At 36.6% G+C, this 24,534-nt stretch overlaps 1 protein-coding gene across 1 annotated transcript in view; it reads right to left on the minus strand.

Moving 5' to 3' along the window:
• The window catches only part of cpn1 (carboxypeptidase N, polypeptide 1), a 43,787-nt gene extending 22,092 nt beyond the window's left edge, over positions 1-21,695 (minus strand). Inside the window, exons 1-2 of the mRNA XM_028795786.2 lie at positions 21,437-21,695; positions 15,597-15,793 (exon numbers count right to left, since the gene is read on the minus strand). Of these exons, the coding sequence (XP_028651619.1) occupies positions 15,597-15,793; positions 21,437-21,662 (423 nt within the window). The 5' untranslated portion in view covers positions 21,663-21,695. The remainder of the gene's footprint in view (positions 1-15,596; positions 15,794-21,436) is intronic.
• Positions 21,696-24,534: the final 2,839 nt, after the last annotated feature.

The following is a 24,534-nucleotide window of genomic DNA, read 5'->3' on the forward strand; positions in this document are numbered from 1 at the left end:
CGCACGTGCACGCGCCTTCTGTCCCGCCCCAACTCCTCCCAGAATTACGCCTCTTTGAATATGCAAATCAATATAAATAGCCTTCTGTGAAAAGACAATGGGAAAAGCACAGGGAAAATATAAGAATTTCAGTGAATACCAAGTAGAGGCAAAGGAAAAACGTACTATTTGTTGGTTTAAACAGTGGTATAATCAACAAAAGGAAGCTGATCGAGTGACAGAGTGTCGGAGAAACTCGAAGGCTCAACTTCACAAAGTCGCACAGTGCCCGAAATAAAAAAGAAATCACATATCAAAGTCGCCATGAAAAAGCGAGTCGTAGCCCACCGTCTGAGTGTCATATGAAAGCGTATTAGGGTACAAACAAAAAACATAGGCACACAGTGGGATAAAAGCACGAAATGTCAACTTTAATCTCGAAATTTCTTAAAATCGTTTATTTTACTACCGTAGTTTCTCAAGTAGCATGTTAAATGCTTTTTTCTGTGTTTGATCTTCTATGTGCTCTATGTGTGTGAATCACTACGTGCTTCCGTTCTTTCTCTTTCTCCGACAGGACACAGAATGCATTACATTCGAGATATTACAGCTCTCTGAATAATTAAAATACTGAGATGTATACGTGATATCATTTTCATGATGATAGGAATGAAAGCATGTTATTAAACATGGGAACACGGTGGCGCAGTGATTGTTCATATCTCATGCAAGAGGCTTGCTGCACCATGTGCGACCTTCGATGAAATAATTTATTACAGAAGTACTGTCTCTTTCAAACGTACTAACCTCCAATTCCTGTCCATACTTTTCTTTGTAATAGACGTGAAGCCATTTGTAAGCTTAGAACGCCGATTCTTCAAAACTTTTAAGGAACATTGAAATATCTTCGTAGTACATGTTTAATTATTCTATTCGTCTATCCTTCCAGTGTCGCGTCAGCACCAGCAAGAATACAGCGCAAGGCAGGAGCTATCCGTGAACTAGCTAGCGCTGCGGCACCGTGTCCTCACATGTTTAATTATTAGCAATACAGATTATTTAAATGAAGTTAAAGTTTTATCTGTATACTATAAGCAACATATTTTGCTGCATTTCATCTTAAAAATGATATTGTCATCATACGCGCTTTATAAAGTAGCGCAGGTTGTGCAATATTATAACTGTAGTGCAAGTTTACAGTGAGGTGATTGAGTGCGTTTATAGTTCGTGGGATGAAACTGTTTCTGAAACGCGAGGTCCGTACAGGAAAGGGTTTGACGCTTTTTGCTGTGGTTGAGGTAGTGTGTACTTGAAACTGTATACCGATAATTCTCTTTCCGATCATCTGCTGCTGTGATTCACACTCAGATACAGTGATATAAATACTCTCACTGCACCACTCGGAGTAATATGGAAAAAAATGATCCGCAGTGGCAACCCTTAACGGGAACAGCAAAAAGAAGAACAAGATGCAGTGAGCGTAACAACGCTAAAGAAGTTCTGGTATTTGGAATACTATGGCTATTCCCTGGCCCATTATATTGCAGCAGGTTAATTACAATCAGATGTATTACACTAATAAACAATATGCAGTTAATTTCAGTATATTTATAAAGCCGCGTCAGGAATGTGGAGCTAAGAAAGAAAGGATGAGCACACAGGAACAGTAGTTTGACCATTCTGTGGACCATTATATTGTTACAGGTTAATTACAATCAGATGCATTAAATTTATGAACAATATGCGGTTAATTTCAGTGTATTTGATAAAGCCGCCGCCGTGGATGTGGATCTAAGAAAGGGTAACCACACAGGAACAGTAGCACTGCTTTGACGCTGGGTGCCGCCAGTCTGCAAAACCGGGCGGATAAATTGCGTACGCCAAGGAATGAGTTACCGTGGAAATGTGCGTGGCTTTACGCCAAGTTTAGGTTTTATACATCGCGATTTGAGCGTGGAAAGGTTCGTACGCAACATTTCTGTGCGTACGCACCGTTTATACATGAGGCCCCAGGTGACTGACTTGGCCATTCAATAATTTTCCACTTCTTTGCTTTAATAAACTCCTGGGTTGCTTTGGCTGTATGTTTTGGGTCATTGTCTATCTGTATTATGAAACGACGCCCAATCAATTGGACTGCATTTAGCTGGATTTGAGCAGACAGTATGTCTCTGAACACCTCACAATTCATTCGGCTGCTTCTGTCCTGTGTCACATCATCAATAAACACTAGTGTCCCAGTGCCACTAGCAGCCATGCACGCCCAAGCCATCACACTGCCTCCACCGTGTTTTACAGATGATGTGGTATTCTTTGGATAATGAGCTGTTCCATGCCTTCTCCATACTTTTTTCTTGCCATCATTCTGGTAGAGGTTGATCTTGGTTTCATCTGTCCAAAGAATGTTTTTCCAGAACTGTGCTGGCTTTTTTAGATGTTCTTTAGCAAAGTCCAATCTAGCCTTTCTATTCTTGAGACTTATGAGTGGCTTTCACCTTGCAGTGCACCCTCTGTATTTACTTTCATGCAGTCTTCTCTTTATGGTAGACTTGGATATCAATACGCCTACCCCCTGGAGAGTGTTGTTCACTTGGTTAGCTGTTGTGAAGGGGTTTCTCTTCACCATGGAAATGATTCTGCGATCATCCACCACTGTTGTCTTCTGTGGACGTCCAGGTCTTTTTGCGGTGTTGAGTTCACCAGTGCTTGCTTTCTTGCTCAGGATGTACCAAACTGTAGATTTTGCCACTCGTAATATTTTAGCAATTTCTCAGATGGGTTTTTTCTGTTTTCGCAGCTTAAGGATGGCTTCTTTCACCTGCATGGAGAGCTCCTTTGACCGCATGTTGTCCGTTCACAGCAAAATCTTCCACATGCAAGGACCACACCTCAAATCAACTCCAGGCCTATTATCTGCTTAATTGATAATGACATAACGACGGACTTGCCCACACCTGCCCATGAAATAGTCTTTGAGTCAATTGTCCAATTACTTTTGAGCCCCTGAAATGAAGGGATTGTGTTAAAAAATGCTTTAGTTGCCTCACATTTTTATGCAATCATTTTGTTCACCCCACTGAATTAAAGCTGAAAGCCTGCACTTCAACTGCATCTGAGTTGTTTCATATAAAAGTGGTAATGTACAGAACCAAAATTAGAAAAAAATTGTCTCTGTCCAAATATTTATGGACCTAACTGTACCTATACAAGGGATGTTCAAAATGTTTCGGCATTGGAAACAGTGAAGGCGGGAGGAGTAGTAATTGGGCATTCAAAAGTCAGTATGACACTGGGAAAATTGCATTACAAACGAAGGTGACTATGTAGAAAAGTGATGGAATTTGTTTTAGAAATTCTTAATAAATAGAGTTAAAAAAAAGTGCAGAAACCTTCTGAATGTCCCTGTGTGTGTATATACACATATATATATATATATACACATACACACATACTGTATATATGTATATATATATATATATATATATATATATATATATATATATATATATATATATATATATATATATATATATATATATATATATATATATATATACACACATCAAAAAACAATCATGTAAAAAACAAAGTTATAATTATCATAAAAATGACATATGGATGTTAAGGGCAAAATCATATAGTGACAAACAAATTAATGCAATGCCTTAAGAATTTAAAAATGTGGTCCAACTGCTATCTGATGAATTTAGTAAATATATTTCAATATGCTCATATAATGAGTTTAACCTTATAAGAAATTTAGTCATTTCTGAATAGCACACCCAATTTTAAGAACTACAAAGACACCAATAACAACAATGAACTGAAGCTGATTACAGCTATTTTGTTTCTCTCTAAAGGAGCCAACTAGAGGCTTCTATGTTATTTTGTCTCTTTCAGTAATTGAGTCCCAAGTAAGCAATTGCCAGCTTTGTGCTCCATGAGAATAGGACCCTCTTGATGTTCATTACATGATGCATATAATTAGTCTCAGATGGCACCAGAATGTTCACCGTTATCACTGAGTAGGCAATTCATTTAAGGGGAAAAACCATCAAAATAAAGAAGCACTCAAGACTTTGGCATCTGCTACAGATACATACCATTATAAGATGTCTGGTGAGCAGAATAAATATGAATTTCTGCCAGTGACTGCCAAGCCTGGAACTACTTATCTAGACTTAATCTGCAGATTTTTTAAACCATTATATAATAAAAATATATAGTAAATGCATTAGCAAAGTAATAAATAACCTGAATGTCATTATCTGCTTTATTACATACTGTCGTTTAAATTGTAGAAATACTGGATCGTCTGCTTTATTACATACTGCAGTTTACTTTATGGAATTAGTTGGTATTTTATATTATGAAATGTGATGAAACAAAGTACCTTTAAATTAGTATGCATCGATGGCTTCTTAACTAGACAGAAATGTAAAAGCTCAAGTAATGGTACGTATTTGGAACAGAGTGTTAAATCTTTATAGTGTGACGGTCTCAGCTGAAACAATTTTGATAAAGAAAAAAGTACCCCATGCCAGTGAATACACTTTGAAGCTTGTAGCTGAAACTCAGTATACTACATTTTTGTGTATTTTCCATATCCTGGTTTATAAAATAATGTAAATAGCCTAGTGTAAAAAGGCTTAATAAAAAAGATGTGCAGGTATAAGCTGTATACTTCTGTTGCAAATGTAAACATATTGAGGAGCTACAATTATTCCTTACTCTTGATCCATAAAACTGAAATGAAGCCTGATTATAGACGCTATCAGTTACAAATTTCCATTATCCATAGTTTTCTATTTTGTGTTCCCTTCTTCCACAAGCAATCACAGGGTAACTGAACCCAAGACAATGACAATTAATTGACTATCCCAAGATAATCTTTGAAAATATTATTAAAAAATATACAAAATATAATCAAATAATAGCAATTACACTTAAGTCCAATTTATGGCAAGGTTCACTATGTGTGGAGTATGCATGTTCTCCCTTTGTTGATACAGGTATCTTTACGCTGTGCTGTTTCAATAAACTTCCCTAAAATGTGCCACATATGGATTTGGCATCATTAAATCAGTTAACTGTGGGACTTCCCATAATTCTGCACTGTCATAAACAGGAAGTGGATATCAGGTTGACTTCTGCTCAGAGGCAGATGTTTTAAGTTGCTTCAGACAGAAAATGTATAATGTCATTACATATTCTGATTAATAATAAACATACCTTGCAGTAACACATTTTGACATTATTTTCATAAATTAAATACCACACCCTTAAATCTTAATCAGCTTCATATGCTCTGGATAGATTGATTGATGAATAATAGTATAATGAAAAATGCTCCTTGGGAATAAGAGAGAGGGGGACTTCACTTAGTTTGGTAGGTTTTTGCTACTGTCATTTTTTTTAAATAGAATATGTGTATATGCTGTATTTTTCCTCGACTTCAATCATTTAATACTAGAACAATAAAAGCAGTGTTCTTTGATTAAGTACTGCTTCACATTATTAACATGTCCTGTATGTTTTTTATTTCTACTCAGCTTATTTGTGAACAGCCCAAAATAAACACCTTTAAATGCAAAGTAATTAAGAGAAAACCTTAATGGTTTCATAATAACCCCCACTGGTGTAGTCTTACAAACATTAAGCACAGGAAACAAATTATGAAGCTAATGTTAGCCCGTGAATCTCTGACAACAGACGCAAAGGAACCTTAACAGATGCTACATGTGTGAAGCACATGAAGTTATATTTTTAAACATGATGATGCAACATAGTTACTTAAGGCTTATTAAGAAAATTTATTTTATTTGATCTTGTAAAGAATAAATATTTTTAATCAAAACTGATCTTCGCTGTTTCTGTTCTCAGAAGTGCGAAATTAGTTCTGTTTCCTTTTGGTGCTCCCTTCCTATTTCTTTCCATTAATAAAATGAATATTATTGCCTGTTTAAATTTTGTTATTACCATGCTCCCCATCCCCCACTTTGCCAAATACTGATGTGATGTTAGTTCTTTTCTCAGCTGTTTTCTCTGTAATGCAAAAAGACCCTCAGTTAAGCTTTAATTTGGGACAGATTGGACACCAAGGTGTTCTTACTTAATTTAAAATGTTACCATTGGGTGAACATCCTCTGTCCAATCTAAAATTGGATTGTCCTTTCCTCTAACCCACCCTCCTGGCTCTGTATTAAACCTAGTAAGGCTGGCCTCTCTCTCTCTCTGTTCTCTCCTTCACCAATTTAAAACTGAAGTCAACATCCTCAACTTTGATCTTTTAATCCTAGACACCTGAAATCTAATTAGGGTATACATTCCCATATTTCAGTGTTTAATAATGAAACCTGTCAAGCTGGTAAAAGCATCATTTCCTTTCTGGGCCCATCCAGATATCAACAAGCTTGGTGGTGTTTTTAAAAATATGAAATTTGGGCTGTCCCAATCACTGTAATGCAGGTTCTTTATTACCCCCTATTCTCTTTCTTTCTCTCATTGCTAAAAATTCTCTATAGTAACATTCTAAGTGTTCTAAAGATCAATGGTGGTCCAAGTGCTCCATTATAGAGTAGGTTGGGGGATTAGACAGGGCTGTTCTTTGTCTGGGATGTTGTATTCCCCGGCTACTGACCCCTTGTTAAAGGAATTAAGAAGAGAAGTGGGGGAATGACCTGTTCCTGGGTGCACGTTTGGACAGAGGCATATGCAGATGACATCATGGTGCTCACTGAAAACCAAACAGATGTTGATGGCATGGTGTCTGTTTTGGAAAATTTTCAGTGTCATCAGCAAGGGTAAACTGGAACAAGAGTTCAGCAGTATTGATGGGGAAATGGACAGAGATACCATCTAAATTGCCTTCAGGACTCCAATGGATAAAAACAGACCTGAAATATCTAGGTGTTTACCTTAGGCTTTTGAAGAAGAGAACTGGGAAGAGCGCTGGACAAAGTGAAAAGTTGCTTGAAGAGTTGGCAATGCCTTTTACCACAGCTCTCATACTGTGGAAGAGATTTGAGTATTAATAACTTAGTAGCCTCAGCCATGTGGCATAAGTTGATGTGTATTGAACCCCTTTTGAACTTTTATTTAGCATTCAGGGAGAACTAATGATTTTCCTTGTAATGGAAGGCACTGACTCAGGCAGTGTGTGCTCTATTTACCTGTTAATGAAGGAGGACATGGACTTGTTATTTGCAGCCAAAGAAATGCTTTCCGGCTACAAGATTTGCAAAAACTTTTACATTATCCGGCAGACCCATCCTGGAGGAAACTTGCCTGTGTCTTGTTACGGCAAGTGGGACACTTACATATTGACAATGCACTTTTTTAATAGACAACAGATAACTGTCACTTTCTGACCTTTTGTCTATCTACAGCAGTTTGTTAAGAGTGTGGAATCTCTTTGAGCTTCGTGTGGACTGGAGCTTTGCCAGTATCTTTTGATCTCTAGAGAACCCAGTTCTGGACCTTAGAGTCACACAGTCTGTAAGAGGTCCACCATCTAATAGATATAGACACCCTGGAGAAGCAAACTTGAATGGGGCACAGACACCAGGGGCAGCTTAGTGGAACTCAGACAGACCACCTTTGAACAAAAATGGTGTGTGCAGCACAGCATCATTGCAGTTAATTCTTATGTTTCATTGGTTGATCCTTCAGTCAAAGGTCCTTTCTGTAGGGACAGAGAGAGAGACCGTCTTTCACCATTTTCTTTTCTGTAGTAGACTAAGACCTCTTTTAAATGTTCATGACCTTAACTCTGTTTCTAAATGTTCTTACCTTTTAATGATTGTGTATTTATTTATGGTATTACCGGATATAAGAATAATCAGTAAGGATGTCAAATTGGGAATTTCCTCATTGGACAGGCCAAGGTGGCTGTTTATAAGTCAAGAAAAGAGAAAGTCAAATGAAATAGGCAATGTGACATGATAAGAATATTTCATGGACTTATGAAAGAGAAAGTGCATTTACAATATAAATTCCACACAATGACCACAGATATAAATTCTTTTGTGTAAAGATGGTGTGTTCATGAGACAATTTATAAATAAGTTGATTTTTTTTACTTAAAATATGAATTAGATAGTGGTTTCTTTTTGGGATGAGTTGGATTTTTCCTTGTTTTCTTTACTTATGATATTGTAAATGATTTTTTCTATTTTCTTTTTCGGGTGAGTTGGGTTTTTCTTTGTTTTTTACTTATTAATATAAATGATTTGTTGATTATTAATAAAGTTCAAATTAAAATTCAAAAATTCTTTCTTTCTTTCTTTCTTTCTTTCTTTCTTTCTTTCTTTCTTTCTTTCTTTCTTTCTCTGGCTAAGGTCACTCCTCAACACATGTGAAGTACAGTACTTCTATTCTCTCCTCTACCCTTTCACACTCATTTTGATTTCTCCTGTTTCCTGTATCCCCCATGACCTGCTGCTTTGTATCCCATTTTCTGAAAAGTAGCCTTCAAAAGAGTGTGCTGACTATTGTGCAATGGAAAAATGCTACTCTTACCATCTCTGTCTCTTACTGTGGAGAATAATTTAATCAGTGGATTAAAAAAAGATGAATCTCATGAAAATTAAATTTTTTGCTGGCTTTACATTTTGTACCTTTTATTGATATTCTTACTGCTTTTGAAGAGTTTGTGAATACCTTTAAATGTAAAGCATGATATATCACAAAATGAAACACGAAATGAGATTTTATGTTGGTCTAGTTATGTTTTAATCTCCTTGGCATTAACCAAGACAGTCTCTTGGGCCCATAATTCTGTGTAAATGTAGTTAATCCCTAGTTTCTCTTGATCTACTCTGTTTTGTGATAACCATGAACAGCACTTGAGACATATAGTGAACAAAAATAGCAACAGGCTGCAAAGAAATTATGAATATTTCTATGAATTTGCCTTTCAGTGGTAACTCATTAATATTCATGACTGAAGTGGAGCCTTCAACCAAAAGACAAAATGGTATGCAAGAGAAAATCTATAAAGCCAGTTTTAGAACTAACTATATATCAACCGTTAGTTGAATCAAGCAGTTGTGATGACAATGTGAATTGGTTATCAGATACTAACAGATAGTGAAACTGATGCTCACATCACTATATGACTGAACTGCCAAGACATGCCTGGTGAATTTGGCTGTGTGAAGTTTAACTTTGGCAAAATGGTAAAATGATTGTACTTAAGTAGAAGGTCAATAAAGAAATTAGCCACCTGAGCACTACTCACAGTGCAGCAAATGTTGTTTGTGTCAGGGAAAATGTGGAACACTAAGCCATTTGCTGTGATAGCCTACAGTAACACAATGACCATGTCTATCATGCAGATCAGGCACTAACATTTTACCTTCTCATGCTCAAGCAACAGAAAAATTATACAGTAAGAAAAGTGCACAACGAAATATGCTTCTACTGCCCTGATTATGACAATGAGCTGTGCATTAATGACTGTTTCAAAACATATCACTCAAAAGACGTGGACAAAATCTACATTAATATAGCAGTGAACACTAGCCATAACTTGCCTACTGTATTTATGTCAACACTTTGGTATTAACATGTTTCTGCTAAACATAATATTTTTTCTTGTTGCAAAAAGTTCAACTTTCTTTTTTACTGGGTGTAAACATAACACTAAGGAGCTGTAAAGGTTATGTCTTTGAGCACTGCCTTTGTAGATGGAGAAGGAGAACAGGAATCCCGGCTAGGTAGGAGGATAGTTTCTTACCTGGATGAAAGGCCAGAACAGAATGACAGATGAATTGGCCAGCTGGACGAGGAAACAACTTCATGCCCAGCTGGAGTAATATAATGGCTGAACCAGCAAAAACCAGAAGCTATGAGCAGTTCCATCCCTCATACGGCAGATGGCAGTTAGAGTCTGGAAGTGAAACCCTGTCAGGGTTTCCATATGACCCAGAAGTGCTTCCAAGAGGACATGATGTGGCACTGGAAGCATTTCCAGGTTTGGAATGACGGAAGGAGGAATTGTGGCTGATCTTTGAATGGGTGATTACTGGAAGGGTGCTTTGACTGAATAAATATCTTTTGCTTAAATTCAGAATTATGCTGGGTATTACTGTGTCTACTGTTTTGGGCTCAGTGTCACCCCCTTGTGGTTACACATTGTTTCTGATTTGCATGTAATGAGTTAGCTTACCTCTTTAAAAATCCTCTTCATGCAAAAAAGAAACAGGAAATGTGTTTTAAGTCAATGTATTAGTCTTAAAAAAATGTCTTTCTGTTCTGGATCCCGCCACTCTGCATTGGATTAAGTGTGTTTGAATGTATGAATGTTTAAAGCTGGCGATCTAAACCAGGAAAAGAGATCAGAAAAAAATCCTGCTATTGATTCAATTTGCGTAGCAGAGAGTTACCAAGTATTTCAAAAGATAAAGAATTGCGCCTGCATGCATAATTAATCATTATTACTTGTGTTATTTGTTAAAAACATGCTTCAGTGTGTAAAGTATTGTTTAAATGCATTACGCATTTAAATACATTATACATTTCTATTGAAACCATCAAGTCTTTTCAGTTTTAACCTGAGATGGATTTTGGCCATACTGTCCATCACTACATCCAGTTCAAGACATGTCCAGCTTAACTGCCACCTGCAACAGTTAATACTGACATATTGACAGATGCCACTTTTAGACTAGGTGAAAATGTGTGCAACAGTACAGGTACCTTTTCTTTACATGGTTTTGTGGCCTCTTTTCATTTGCATTATGTGAATAGTGTTTCTCCATGCGCATTAAAATTTTATCATACTATATATACATTTGATCTATATTATTTTATAAAAATATCTTTCTAGCAAATACAACTAACCTTAAGGGAGAGTTATTAGCTATGCACATTTGTCACCACACTCTTTTGTTGGCCTTCCTTCACATATTCCCTTTATACTCAATCTGACAATATCACCTCCAGTCCTCTGCTCCTACACCTAGAAATATAATTTTTAAAATATCCCACTCTCCTTTGAGATCCCTGCACACCAGCCCATCTGTTTTAAATATGTGCATCAGTTATTGTTCTTGCCCCACAAGCAGCAGTCTTTTTTATCTTTTAGATGTAAAACTATGTATAATTGTTCAATTACTATATTACTTGACTTCATTAAAATTGGATCACAAAAAAATATCCCAGAATGCTAAGATATGCACGTAACTAACTAACTATTCTTACTATTCAAATAATTGCATTACTATTTTGAGTTTTGTAAGTGAGATTCATAAAGAACAGCAAACCTCAATCAATCACTTAAGCTTACTAAATTTAAGTACTAAAATCTGTTGAATCCCTATTTGTTTGTTTAAAATCCTGCAAGACTCTTTTCTGACTAGATTGGTGACTCGCATTATTTCACATAATGATGATTCGGCTACTGATTTCTTCCAAGAAGTCTCTGTCATCCTCGTCCTTTCCCCAATATCTAACCCTGTTTCACTTCTTCCTTTCTCCTCTGTAGTTTTACAGTATAGGCTAGCCTTTAAATCCCTTCCTTTCTATCCACATTCCTCTTCATTAATGTATGTGGACTTTGGCTTGACTACACTGTATTGTTGCATTACTTTTAAAACAATGCCTAAAAATGGGAACACTATTGTTTTCTCTTCAGGTTGTTGAAATTAGCAATCATACAACTATAGATACCTATTCTGAACCTCACATTTTGCCTACCACAGCACCCTTAACTCACCTGCAGCCTCCTCTTACCTAACCTCAATTTCATAGGCTATCAAGTCTCAGATGTTGCTAGCCTGTAACTCAACACTTGGTCATTATAAAGTGTTACTAAGAGGGATGTTTCTCTGCCCATGCCAAAGCGGAAGCATAGATAATCACAACCACTTTGCCTCTAGAGATGTGATTGCTGCTTGGGCAGGATCCACAGATTTTGCAACTATACCCAGCATGGAGTAACATTAGGCCTTTAACTGCATAATATCTTAGCTCAAACCAACGACCATAAAGGTTTTTGCAGGTCTCTTGCTTGTGTTCAAGCAAAGACACAAGAAATATATTGGAAAAGGCACAGCAAGAATGACAGGGAGAGAGGGGTTGATGAATTTCAATTTACAAATAAAGACCTTCACTTTATTTAATTTGTGTTTTGGATGTGATGATAGAACACTTTTCAACAAACAACCCAAAAACAATCACTGTAATAAGCAAAATAATACAATTATTTCATAACACAAGAATACAGAATACTGTATATGCGAGTGTGTATCTGAAATACAATACATTAAACAAACAACACAAATAATGGATCTAAGCTGACTTGGATTTCTTTACTTTTTTGTTTTAAAGAATTGCATTAAGTTATGAATTATATTACTCCTTCTTAATTCTTTTCTAAAGGGTTGCCCAAATAAACATTATTCACTCGGAAATTGGATTAAAATGCTTTTGTAAAATAGCCAGTGAAATGGGTAAATCATTATCTAGTTTACAAGCTTCTCAGTGCCAGCACACTTGGATGTACTATATATGATTTTTGTTTCTCCAAAGCATATGGGCCATACTCTAGGCAGTTGACACCTGGTGAGGAGAACAAAGATGAAACCTGGATGAAATAATACAGAGAAAGCAAGGACCTAGTGCTGACAATTGATTATAAAAGAAGATACGGGCTTTTGACATCATTTTCTTGTGAGCATACAGACATAATTCAAATTTAGACTATTTTGCTAGCACCTGGTATCTCTGATGTGTCATATCCACATGCTCACTGTCATATCTGGTTTCATTTTCTATTTATTGGACATATTTTAGTCTTTTGTAATGCTGGGTTAGTGTGTTCTGCTCTTGATTTCCCAACTCCTTGCAATGTGGCAATTGGTGCCTCTGTTCTACTCCCAAGTTGTTTTCCTATCCTTGGGATACTCAGAGCCTTAGAATACAAGGATGAAATGATCTTGACATCTTTACAAGAAACACAAAGAAAGAGGGACACATAGGCTAAATTGTCTGATGAAAAAAGGCAACAAGACGCACAAAGAAAGAGGGTTACCAGAACTGTGAATGTGTCCGACTCTGTCTTTGTCTGTTATAACTGACCTTGGATTCTCCAGACGTTTATTTTCTCAAAGGATGCTGCTGTCTGTTTTTTTTCTTTCCGCCCTACTTTGTCAAATGTCAGTATTTCAACAGTAATATGAATGGAAATATTACAATTCTTGCTGTGTTCATCAGTTTAATGTTGCTTTGTTTACTAACTGTTCAAACTAAACTGAGTTTTGTATGTGTGCCTTTTGTAATTGCTAAACTTTGTAAATGTGTTCTAGTTGTGAACTTGTTACAGTTTGCACTCAGTAAACCGTGTTTTTAAATGAAAACATTCTCTGTTTACACTAGTGTTTTCACATTGTTTACAAAAGTACCTACATCCACATTTGGCAGAAATTGCATATGACATAGATGTTTGCCTACACTAGAAATGCAACATTAGCGGGAAAATCTTTCAAACAATGGTAGCACTTCCATCCACAGGATTTATTGCAAACTTATCCCAACTGGTAAATTATTTGCCTTTTACATGTGTATGCCCATTCAAACTGTATAAAACAATATGTAGATGCATCCAGTAAGCAGGACAAAAAGCACATGGAAAGCAACTCTTTTCTGTCTGATATATTGGAATATGTTTTTCGTTCATGAAGGGTAACCAATCAGGGAATAAACATTTTAAGTAGCAGAATCCAATCAGTTAATTACACAATAAATACAAAAAAATTACAGTACAGTTAGAATCTGTGTTTTCGAAAGTTGATGTTTTCTCCCCTCCACAATGCAATGTGGGGCCAAAATTTTCATATAGAGAGCATTTTCAAATATCTTGGTTTAAGGTGGATAAAAACACCAGGGTAGTGTGAACAAAAGGTGAAATAGAGACTAATATCTGCATTTTTAAATGAAAATGAAGTGTGAATGTACCCAAAGAGTACTATACAAAAACAAATTGACTTAACTTGACTTGACCGCTAAAGCTTCAAGGACTACACATAGACTCATTTTTCCCCTAGGTTACCAATCAATTGAAAAATTAAAAAAAATGTAAGTATTAACTGGTGGAATTATCTTTTATTCAAAAAGTCTAAAACTAAAAACCTAAATGTTAAATACCTAACACCCAGTCACGATGTGATGTACATCAAAACAAGTAGTCAAAATTTCTTTCCTAAAAAAAGTGTGTAGCATGATACACATAAGCATTATGATAGTGTTGACCTTGAAAGAATTATATAAAATTAAGATTATTAATTGATGGAACTGCTAGCATAACTGGAATTCACAGATACAGATCTTAAAGCAACTAGGAGTCTTAAGTTTTTAAATGTCTCTTAAAAAAGAGACAAGTGACAGGGATACATTCAACACTCTAAAAGATTCCATTGTGCTAAGAAGAGAACCCACACTTTGTTTTCTACTTCAATATATTTAAGCAATATTATCTTATTTTCTTTTGCACTGGATTTGTTAAATTAAATTTATTAGTATATTGTGGATTTCCTTTTAAAAACTGTTACATACTAAGCTCAATATCGACATTTATTACTTTCTATATTATATAAAGAGGTCATCATTCAACATATTTAAACAAAAACAGAATTATTTGAATTGCCCCAGCTTTATAATGTATCTTTTAACCTGCTTCTCCAGCTTAGCGTTGTGAAGAGATACTGCTTATTCTAGCAAAACTGGGTGAAAAGTGAGAATAAAATGCCACTCTATCACTCAAACACTTACCCACATTGGGTAAATTTAGAGATGTGCAATTATCAGATTATACAGGTTTGTTGGAGAAAACCTTAATACCACTTGGGTAGAATGTGCAAACTTCCCACATTTTGAAGCCAAAGCTCAGGAGCTGTGATGCAGCAACTGCACCACAGTGCAAAACTGCTTGAACTCAATAATTACAAAAATATGTTTCTAATAATCCATTTCCAACCTTTCTCCACTTTGTAGCCACTTTAAAATAGAAGTTTTCACTTTATTCGAGTGATGCTCCTGTAGTAATTATTAAAATCTGGAAACTACAACCTTTTCATAAAAATTAAATTGTTATTACAACAATTTGCCTGATTTTAAAAAGTCTGATATCACTGAATACAAGGTTTAAAATAAGAAGTCACTGGTTAATTTTTAAGTTTTGTTCATCTTACTCTGCACCAAGAATGAATTCTGAGCCCATCCCAACAACTTCTTTTGTACACTGGAAACAGCTTAAGGGCTTAGGGATTGGGTCTGTGTTCTATTAAAATGTATTATTATTGTTATTATTATTAATAATAATAATAATGCCTTCTCTTCTCCTCCCTCTGCAGACAGAAGATTGACAGCTACTCCATCGCTGATGTCATTTCCATTGTCCGTCCACCTGGACCTGCTACATGACCACATAATCCTGAAACCAGCAGTCTTATTTCTAGTTCAGTCTTGAGCTGGCATCTAAGAAAATGTCTCTGCAAACATTGTTATGTTTGTGGTTTTTTTTTTTTCTACAAAACCTTTAATTGTACAGGTTTACAAAGGTAGTGCCCCAACTCTTTGTTTGTCTCCTTTTTATAATATATATAAAAAAAACTCACCTGATTTGCTGCAACCTCATATCCATCAGGGTTCATGGAAGGCAGAATATGAATTCGAGTATTTTCAATAAGTTGAATAATTCTATGATTGCCAGCTCTGTATTCTTCACACAAAAATTGAGAAAGCTGAATAAGAAGCTCTCGGCCAAGAACTTCATTTCCGTGCATGTTAGCCACATACTTGAACTCAGGTTCCACTATAAGGCAAAAAGATACAGTATATAAATCAATTCATGAAAGAATGATATATACTATGCCATAATATCTGTCACTGCATTCCATGAGATATATTTTGTAACACAAGTTTAACAACAATATGATTATATTTATTAGGTTATATGGTGTAATCATTAAGAGGCTGGCTCAGTTTACCAATCGATTTACTTTGCGACACTAAGAAAGTTCTTTAAAATACATGTGCTCCTAATATGAGCAATAGTGGCATAGTTCCATTCTTATTAAGCACTCAAGGATAATTTTCCTTAAATAATGGTTCTCCATAAAATATGTTTTGTTTATAACTCAAGAAGAAAAATCTGAGAACCATCAGGAAATTACTGTGTGGGTTAGTGTCAAAACCATAATCACAGAACAGACCTTTTACTAGCTTCTGTTCAAATGTATTTTATTGCTAAGGGATGTTTCACACCTATTTACTATAGAGTTAAACAAAGGAAAGTGGTTGAGTTAAAAGCTTACTGCATCTATGTTACAATTATCATATTCACTTGTTCTTGCCAGCCAAAATATTATTATATTACCATGAACTCTTGCCTCAACTATACCAAACTCCTTGGAGCACCTTTGAGTTTTTCTTTAATCAATAACGATAGTTAAGAATTAAGAAATAAAATATTTATCCCATTACATATACACTTGTGTTGTCCACATTGTCCAATATGACCCTACAAGTAACAACTCAAATGACATATTTAGTATTTTAGGTATCAAAGATGATTATTTATTCATATGGTATACTATTGATAAATAAGTATACAGTGATCCCTCGCTATATCGCGCTTCGCCTTTCGCGGCTTCACTCCATCGCGGATTTTATATGTAAGCATATTTAAATATATATCGCGGATTTTTCGCTGCTTCGCGGGTTTCTGCGGACAATAGGTCTTTTAATTTCTGGTACATGCTTCCTCAGTTGGTTTGCCCAGTTGATTTCATACAAGGGACGCTATTGGCAGATGGCTGAGAAGCTATCCAGCTTACTTTCTCTCTCCCTCTCTCTCTCTCTCTCTCTCTCTTGCGCTGACGTAGGGGGGTGTGAGCAGGGGGGCTGTGTGCAGCTGCTTCCTGAAGGACATGCTGAACGGAGCTTCGCATACTTAAAAGCTCAAAGGGCACGTATTGATTTTTTTTTTGATTGCTTGCTTTGCACTCCTTTGAAAAGGAAGATATGTTTGCATTCTTTTAATTGTGAGACAGAACTGTCATCTCTGTCTTGTCATGGAGCACAGTTTAAACTTTTGAAAAAGAGACAAATGTTTGTTTGCAGTGTTTGAATAACGTTCCTGTCTCTCTACAACCTCCTGTGTTTCTGCGCAAATCTGTGACCCAAGCATGACAATATAAAAATAACCATATAAACATATGGTTTCTACTTCGCGGATTTTCCTATTTCGCGGGTGGCTCTGGAACGCAACCCCCGCGATGGAGGAGGGATTACTGTAGGTAAATAATAAATAGAAAAAATGTAACCCTTTACCTGGGAAACTGGTAAGACATACTATGTCACAGTGTATAAAATGAAGTTCTTTGACACTCATATTTGTATATTATGCACTATATTTGTTGAAAAAAAACCACTTTACTACTAATGTGCATCATGAATTTCCCATTGGGATTAATAAAGTATCTATCTATCTATCTATCAACTACTCTGATTAACAGAAAATGCAAATGAACAAGATATAGGAAAGAAAAGCTTTGCAATATAATCATACATGCTGATTGCACAGATTTAGGAAATGCCAAGATTAGAGGAACAAGCAGTCTTTTCAAATTCAGTAAATTTATGTAAAATTATGAGATTTGGTTAAACAATAATGATTTGCGTCTAGTAAAGATAGGAACTTCAAATATGAGCAAATTTCATATTCTTTGATGGAAATTTCCATCATAATTTTGTAACTATGATACAAAAGACAGAGCTGCTGTTTTTTTTTATACGTAATTTTCAGGGCAAGTACCCATACTGTACACCCACATTAAAAAATAATATACACTGAATCCATTGAGTACTTAACTCTACTTTTACTTACTTGTTTTTTCTTGCAAAATTAGCACCCAAAAGGTATGTGCTATGTAGTGGTTTCTTACCCTACATTCCTGACAGTTCCAATTAACATCAAGTTAAATAATTTAAATGGAATGATAACAATTGTTGGTTAACTCGAAAGTATACCAATAATGAGCACATTAGTAAGTGTGGAAAAACACTGTCTTGTGTTTATACAAAACTGAAAATCTTTTGCAAATGTAAGATTTGGATATTTTTTATTATTTACATTTGGTTCACAGTTGTGTCAACCTTGAATCCCTTGAGCAACTCCTCCTCTGCTTTTCACATTGACATTCAAGCTCAATATTTACATTTCCAAGTCTCACTTGGCTGTGTTATGTTAGCGTTAGAGTCTCCACAACTTAGAAAAAGGAAGTTCTGAATAAATTTCAGCTCCAGGAAAACATTTGCTGTTTAGTAGAAAACAGTAGTTTGAATTATACTAATGTGGAAGGTATTTTGCCTTCCTTGATTAAACTGATTGCTTCATGAAACCAAACAAACAGACATCAATGATAAATCATTTTTTGGTTGTGAGATTTTTTCTTGATTCTCATTTTAAAAGGTTTTGTAACTCCTGTTTGATTTTTCCTTATAAAATAAATATAATAGCATTATATTATTTTGTAAAGTTTGTAACAACTTAGGTTATGTTTCTTCCAGTTGCAAGTTGTGTTATATAAACAGACACCTGAGTTCAGTTTTCACTCTTTGAATTTCTGTGCATATGAACTAGCATGAGTGTGTCCATTTATGGGCAGGTGTCCTACCAGTGTTGGTTCCTACTATGCTCTCTTGTTTATTTTTTATAATAAAGACAAGCGTAATATTATCTGCTATTTTAATGATAATGACAAGCATATTAGTTTCAGCTATTCACTAACATTAGAAATGAAATGTATACTATTGCATATACGATTGTGCAATACAGGAAAATCTTTCATAGTGTTGGGGTCACATGTAAGAAACATCTAATCACACTAATTAAAAATGATTACATACAATAGAATTTTCAATTAAGGAAGGTATGAAGGTATAGTGAATATTGCTACTGCCTCATTGACCCTGCTTCACAGTTTCATTATCTGGCCTGATCACTGTATGTGTGGGGTAGGCATTTTCTTCCATTATCTGCAAGGGTTTTTCTCTGGGTGTTCCAGTTTTCCGCCAACATCCCTGGTCTGTGCATGTTAGATTAACTGGCAATTCTAAATTAGCCCTGTGTGATTTTCAGCGTAGGAATGCGTATGCCAAAAGCTTCCATTTTGGACTGGCACTCAATCTACGGTTGATTCCTTCCTTGTACCTGTTATACCTATGATAGGCTCTGGCACCCTGAATTAATCATGTTTGAGAATGTATGAATATAATTTCATTTAAGTAATATAAACAATGTTGTTAGTGTTAAAGATCGTACAGTGATTAACACTGTTGTCTCATTGGTCCAATGTCTGGGTTTTGGTTACAATCTATGTGTGGTTTGCATGTTCTCCCCATCTTTTTGTGGATTTTTCACCCAAGGACATGTATAAGGATAACGTGTGATTCTACATTGTAACTGTTTAAGTGTATGTAAAGGGGCCCTATGATAGGTTGTTTTCTGCCTTCCTCTCATTGCTGTCAGGGTGGATTCAGAATACCTGTATGGGGGTGTCAGAATGTTATACTGTTATTATTATTTGTTATTGTAATTTACATGGAATATACAGCAGCAGGCAGCATGGTGGTACACTGCTTCGCAGTAAGGAGGCCAGGGTTCATGTTCCGGGTCCTACCTGCGTGGAGTTTGCATGTTCTCCCAGAGTCTATGTGGATTTCCTCTCACAGTCCAAAGACATGCAGATTAGATGTATTGATGATCCTAAATTGGCCCTGGTGTGTGCATGGATATGTGTGTGTTCACCCTGTGACAGACTGGCGCCCTAGGGCTTGTCTGGGGTTTGTTCCTGCATTGCACCATATGCTAGCTGGGCCAGGCTTATGTAGACCCTCACAACCCTGTTCAGGACTAAGCAAATTTGAAAATGACTGACAAACACTAGCTTTAAAGCACTTTGCAATAAAATGTCAAAACGTGGATACTGACATTACAAATTTGTTAAAGAAAGTAAACAAGTACAGGTAGATCATTCTTAAAATGCTAAATAAAAAAGCAATGGTTTAATACAAAAAAATAAACAGTAACTACTTTTATAAATCAGATATTATGCAGTCATAAAGCACTGCAATAAAATCCCAAGCAAACAGATGCATAATAAAAGGTCAATATGGTTAACCTTCAGTATACAATTATGAAATATAAACCCTGTAAAGGAGTGGTTCAGCTGTCAGGACCCAGACTTGAATTAAGCAGGTCTGAGATTGTATTATGTATCTCTTACAATGTCATATGCTGAAGTGACACACCATTTTTGGTGTTCTGGACATCCGTTTTTCTCCCTAGATCTGTGTTATATTGATTGACCATCTTAACTTGTAGTATTGATAATCCAAAATTTTAGAACATATGACATTTAGGATTTTTTATGAGCTGTACTAATAACATGTAAAATGCTTTTACTGATTTCAAACTCAAAACCGGATCAAAATTGACCAGAAGACAAGGGGTACCAGTACCAAGTTTTAAGCTTGTATAATGCCAAAATATTACTCCAGTTGATTGTTCCAAAAAATGTGAAATACTAGGCTAAATGTCTATATAAAGTATTATTACCTACACAGCATACTAAAAGATTGCAGATTATAAACACGTAGGTAAACTATTATACAGACTGCTGACATTCTGGTCTACAGAAACAAACCTCTTTTACACTTAAAATTAAATAGTAAAATGAACTGACCAACATTTAATAGTGACACATGAAACATGTATATTACTAGTGAAACTGAAATGAGCTATTTTACATATTTTAATATTACACGCGCTTCATGGGATACTGTGTATTGTTTCATTACGTACTACTGGTTATTAATATCTGTTACCAGTCTAAACGTTATAATATATGCATAGCTTTACGTATCCGTCTTGCCTTTACATTCCAGTTTATTCCGATTCACACTGGTTTACGTACATTCTGCACAACTGCTTTATCAGGTTTATTAGTCCTCTTCGTACTTTTACAAAGCTCTTTGTAATCGTCTTTGTTAAGGCGCTATATAGATTAAATTACTGTAATTTTAGTGATTTAGTTATTTTTAACAAATCAAAAAATGCACCTTTAATAATTTTGCGGTGAACTTTTTAAACTATTTACGATAAACTAATGAACCGCCAGTAAAGTTTATGCACATCTGCCTTTATACCGGCAATAAAACTTTTGATTTTTTTCAACTTGTTAGCACTGCGACGCCACTGGAACAAGACTAAAAACTTATGCAGCGCTCCATTAAAACAAGTAAAACTTCGAGGGATATTTTAGGACAAGTAGATGGAAGTACTAGGAGAAAATAACCTCTATCTCAAAAGAAATAAGAAGGAAGATGTGAAGGCCGGTGAGCGTGCGAGCCAGCCGGCCAGCCTTCTGGGACAACGCCGCGCGCCGCTTACTCAGCTCGTGGATCCCCGGGTTGTCGCTGAACTCCAGTACGTACAGGTGTCGCCCATCCACGCTGTGCCCGATACTGTACATGCGGGTGATGTACGGGCACTCGTTGTGCACGTTGACCATGGCCCTCACCATGTCTTCATAGCGGTGATGCCTGAAATCCAGAGCCTCCAACACCCCAACACAGAACGCACAGGTGAGCAACAGAGCAGTCGCCCTCCCCGACATGATGAACGCCGAGTGGCGAGCCGGCCGCTCCGCAGCGCTGATTATAGAGCTCCGCGCCAGAGCTCGTCTCCTCCTACCGAGACACAGAACTACCCCCACCCGCACCCTCTGTGTCGCGCCCCTGCTACACCCTCCCCACTTTCGTGACACAGCACGCGCTCACCGTTAATTCCTGTGTCCCACCCCACCTCACTCCTTGCAGCCCTTTGCCCTCCGGAGAGGTTTACAGCGTGTGCGCCTTTCCGCAGTTCGTTTACTCCTAATGAAGCGCAACTCATTTCTAGTCCTCGTAAACCTTCTGACAGTTGTCGGTTTCTTTACACTTTAATCACATGCGCGGGCACAGTTGTTAAACACACGGTGATGATGTTTTATAGCTAACGTGTCCCAAGTTCAGTTGTTTTTATGTTGTTGCTCTATGCCAAGGTGTCCAAAGTCCTCGTCGATTCCTCCCAGTCAAAAGTCAGAAAGGTTTTATGCACTTCATCCTCCATTCTCATTCCTGGAAAGCAGAAGCGATTTTAGGGAGTCATGGGGCCCGTGGCAAAAAAAATTCCATGGGGCCCTCAACTCACCCTTCCCTGAGCCCTGGTAAGTTAAAATTTATGACCATTATTTTAGCGCAAAGTCTAAGTTAATCAAATAAATAGGGAAAATTTAAATTAACACAAATTCTTTATTTTAATTTTGTGAAAAAACAGATTATATAAATAGAACAACACAATACATTTGTGTAGAAAGTAGAATATTAGAATAAAATATATTTAAACATATATAAGAAAAAATGCAGTAAATGAAAGGTGGTAATAAAAATAAACACAAATTACTTATCATAACATAATAAAATGAATGAAGTGTACATAATGGGAATTAAAAAAACAAGAATGGCTCATAAAGGTATTACTGTAACTTTCAAGATTGCTGTTTGTAGACTTAAAACCTAAGCTGTACATGCTGCAGGACACACAATACATAAAAATGCCCTCAGCAGATAGAGAACAGATTGAATTTAGATTTAGTTAGTTGAGGTTAGCATTGTCTAAGATTTTTCTGTTGCTTCTGTGCTTTCCCGGTTTAGCAGGTTCGCTGTGAGACACTCAAGTTCAAGCTTTCACCAATTGCTGGACAATCAACTTTGGGTTGCTGGCAGGGGTGTAACAAAGAACTCTGGGCCCTACACATAGACAGTCTCTGTGGGTCCCCTCCACTCAAACAGAAACATTTCGTTGCAGGTTTCGAGGTAATCAGGTAATCATGTCTATTTTTCCTCCTACTACAATACCCATTTTCCCCTGGGTGCTCCGGTTTCCTCCCACAGTCCAAAGACATGCAGGTTAGGTGCATTGGCGATCCTAAATTGTCCCTAGTGTGTGCTTGGTGTGTGTGTGTGTGTGTGTGTATGTGTGCGTGTGTGTGTACCCTACAGTGGGCTTGCACTCTGCCCAGGGATTTGTTCCTGCCTTGCATCCTGTGTTGGCTGGGATTGGCTTCAGCAGACCCCCGTGACCCTGTGTTTGGATTTGGTTGGAAGATGACTGACTAACAATATCCATGATTGTTGGTTTCTTCTCCTAGTTGGACGTCAGCTGTTATTCCAACTGTAAGTTTTATTTTACTGACAGATTTAATTACTTTTTTACTCCAGATAAGTTGTCAGCTTTTCCCCTCTGCTGTTCATTCTGAGTGTGTGTGTGGCACTCCTAAACCCCTGTAATGTCCCATGGCATACTTAATTAAATCAACATTACAGATACTCTACTACTTACCACTGTGCTTTCCTCCTACTCTTGTTTTTTTTTCTGCTTTTTGCTTTCAGGCATGTAAATCTTCTTTATGTATTATGAAACAGTGCAGATTATATGTAAGGTTACTCAAAAAGTAACGTTCATCACAAACACTCCCGTATCGAAGGTGGGGTCCCCCCTTGCAGGGTGTTTCCACCTGTGTTGTTGTAATGTGTCGATTCTATGTTTCAAGGAATGTATCCACAGATTTGTCATTGCAATGAGTACCTGGGTGCACAGATGCCTTTTGAGGCCTCCACACAGTTGCCTTCCTTGCCTGTCCTGTCACTACACCTCTAGTAAGATTGGCAATATAGCCCAGTGGACTCTCCAGACCACACTATCTCACTTTGGCCTCAGCACTCAAAGAGTGTGGCCTCTACACTCAGAAGGAGAAGACTGGGGTGCTGTATAATGCCAGGGTGACTGACATGAGCGAGACAGGCCCAGAGGTTTCTCTTAATCTGACATAATACCACAAAAATAGTGCAAAAGTATGAAAAAAGGTGTGTTTATTTTACCAGGCAAAAGAGGGATGATGATAGGGAGACAAATTTGCCTTCAGGACTTAGGGTCATTGTTATAAAAATGGCTTATGCACAAAAATAAGTCCAAAATGTGCGAACACAACTTTACATGCAAATGTTGGGACTTATAAAAGAAAACCTGACAGGAGGACGTGTGTATATTTATGGCAGCTCTGACCCATCAATACGCAACATTTCAGAGAAAGTAGGAAACAGCAATAGCTTTGATCAATTAGAGAGTGCATTAAAATTAAATTTAAAAGTGGTGAATATGGCATAGAGTCTATTTTAGTTCCTTTTTAAGGGGGCCAATGCTGTGTATTTGCCCTGAAAAAAACTTTTTGTCTTTTGTCAATTTATATTGGCTTCCAGTTGTTTTCTTCTCAGGATTAGAAAGCAATGCAATCACTTGTCAATAATTGTGTAAGGTAAAAACACCCCTGGGATTCTCTCCTTGTGTACAGAAAGCTCTAATGTCATGCCCTAAGACTAACCCTAGCCTAATAGTTTGACACACTATGACTGGATGACTTGTTTGATGCTGCTTGAAGACTATGCAAA

The sequence above is a fragment of the Erpetoichthys calabaricus genome, chromosome 2 (assembly GCF_900747795.2).
Source record: "Erpetoichthys calabaricus chromosome 2, fErpCal1.3, whole genome shotgun sequence".
Taxonomy (NCBI): Eukaryota; Metazoa; Chordata; class Cladistia; order Polypteriformes; family Polypteridae; genus Erpetoichthys; species Erpetoichthys calabaricus.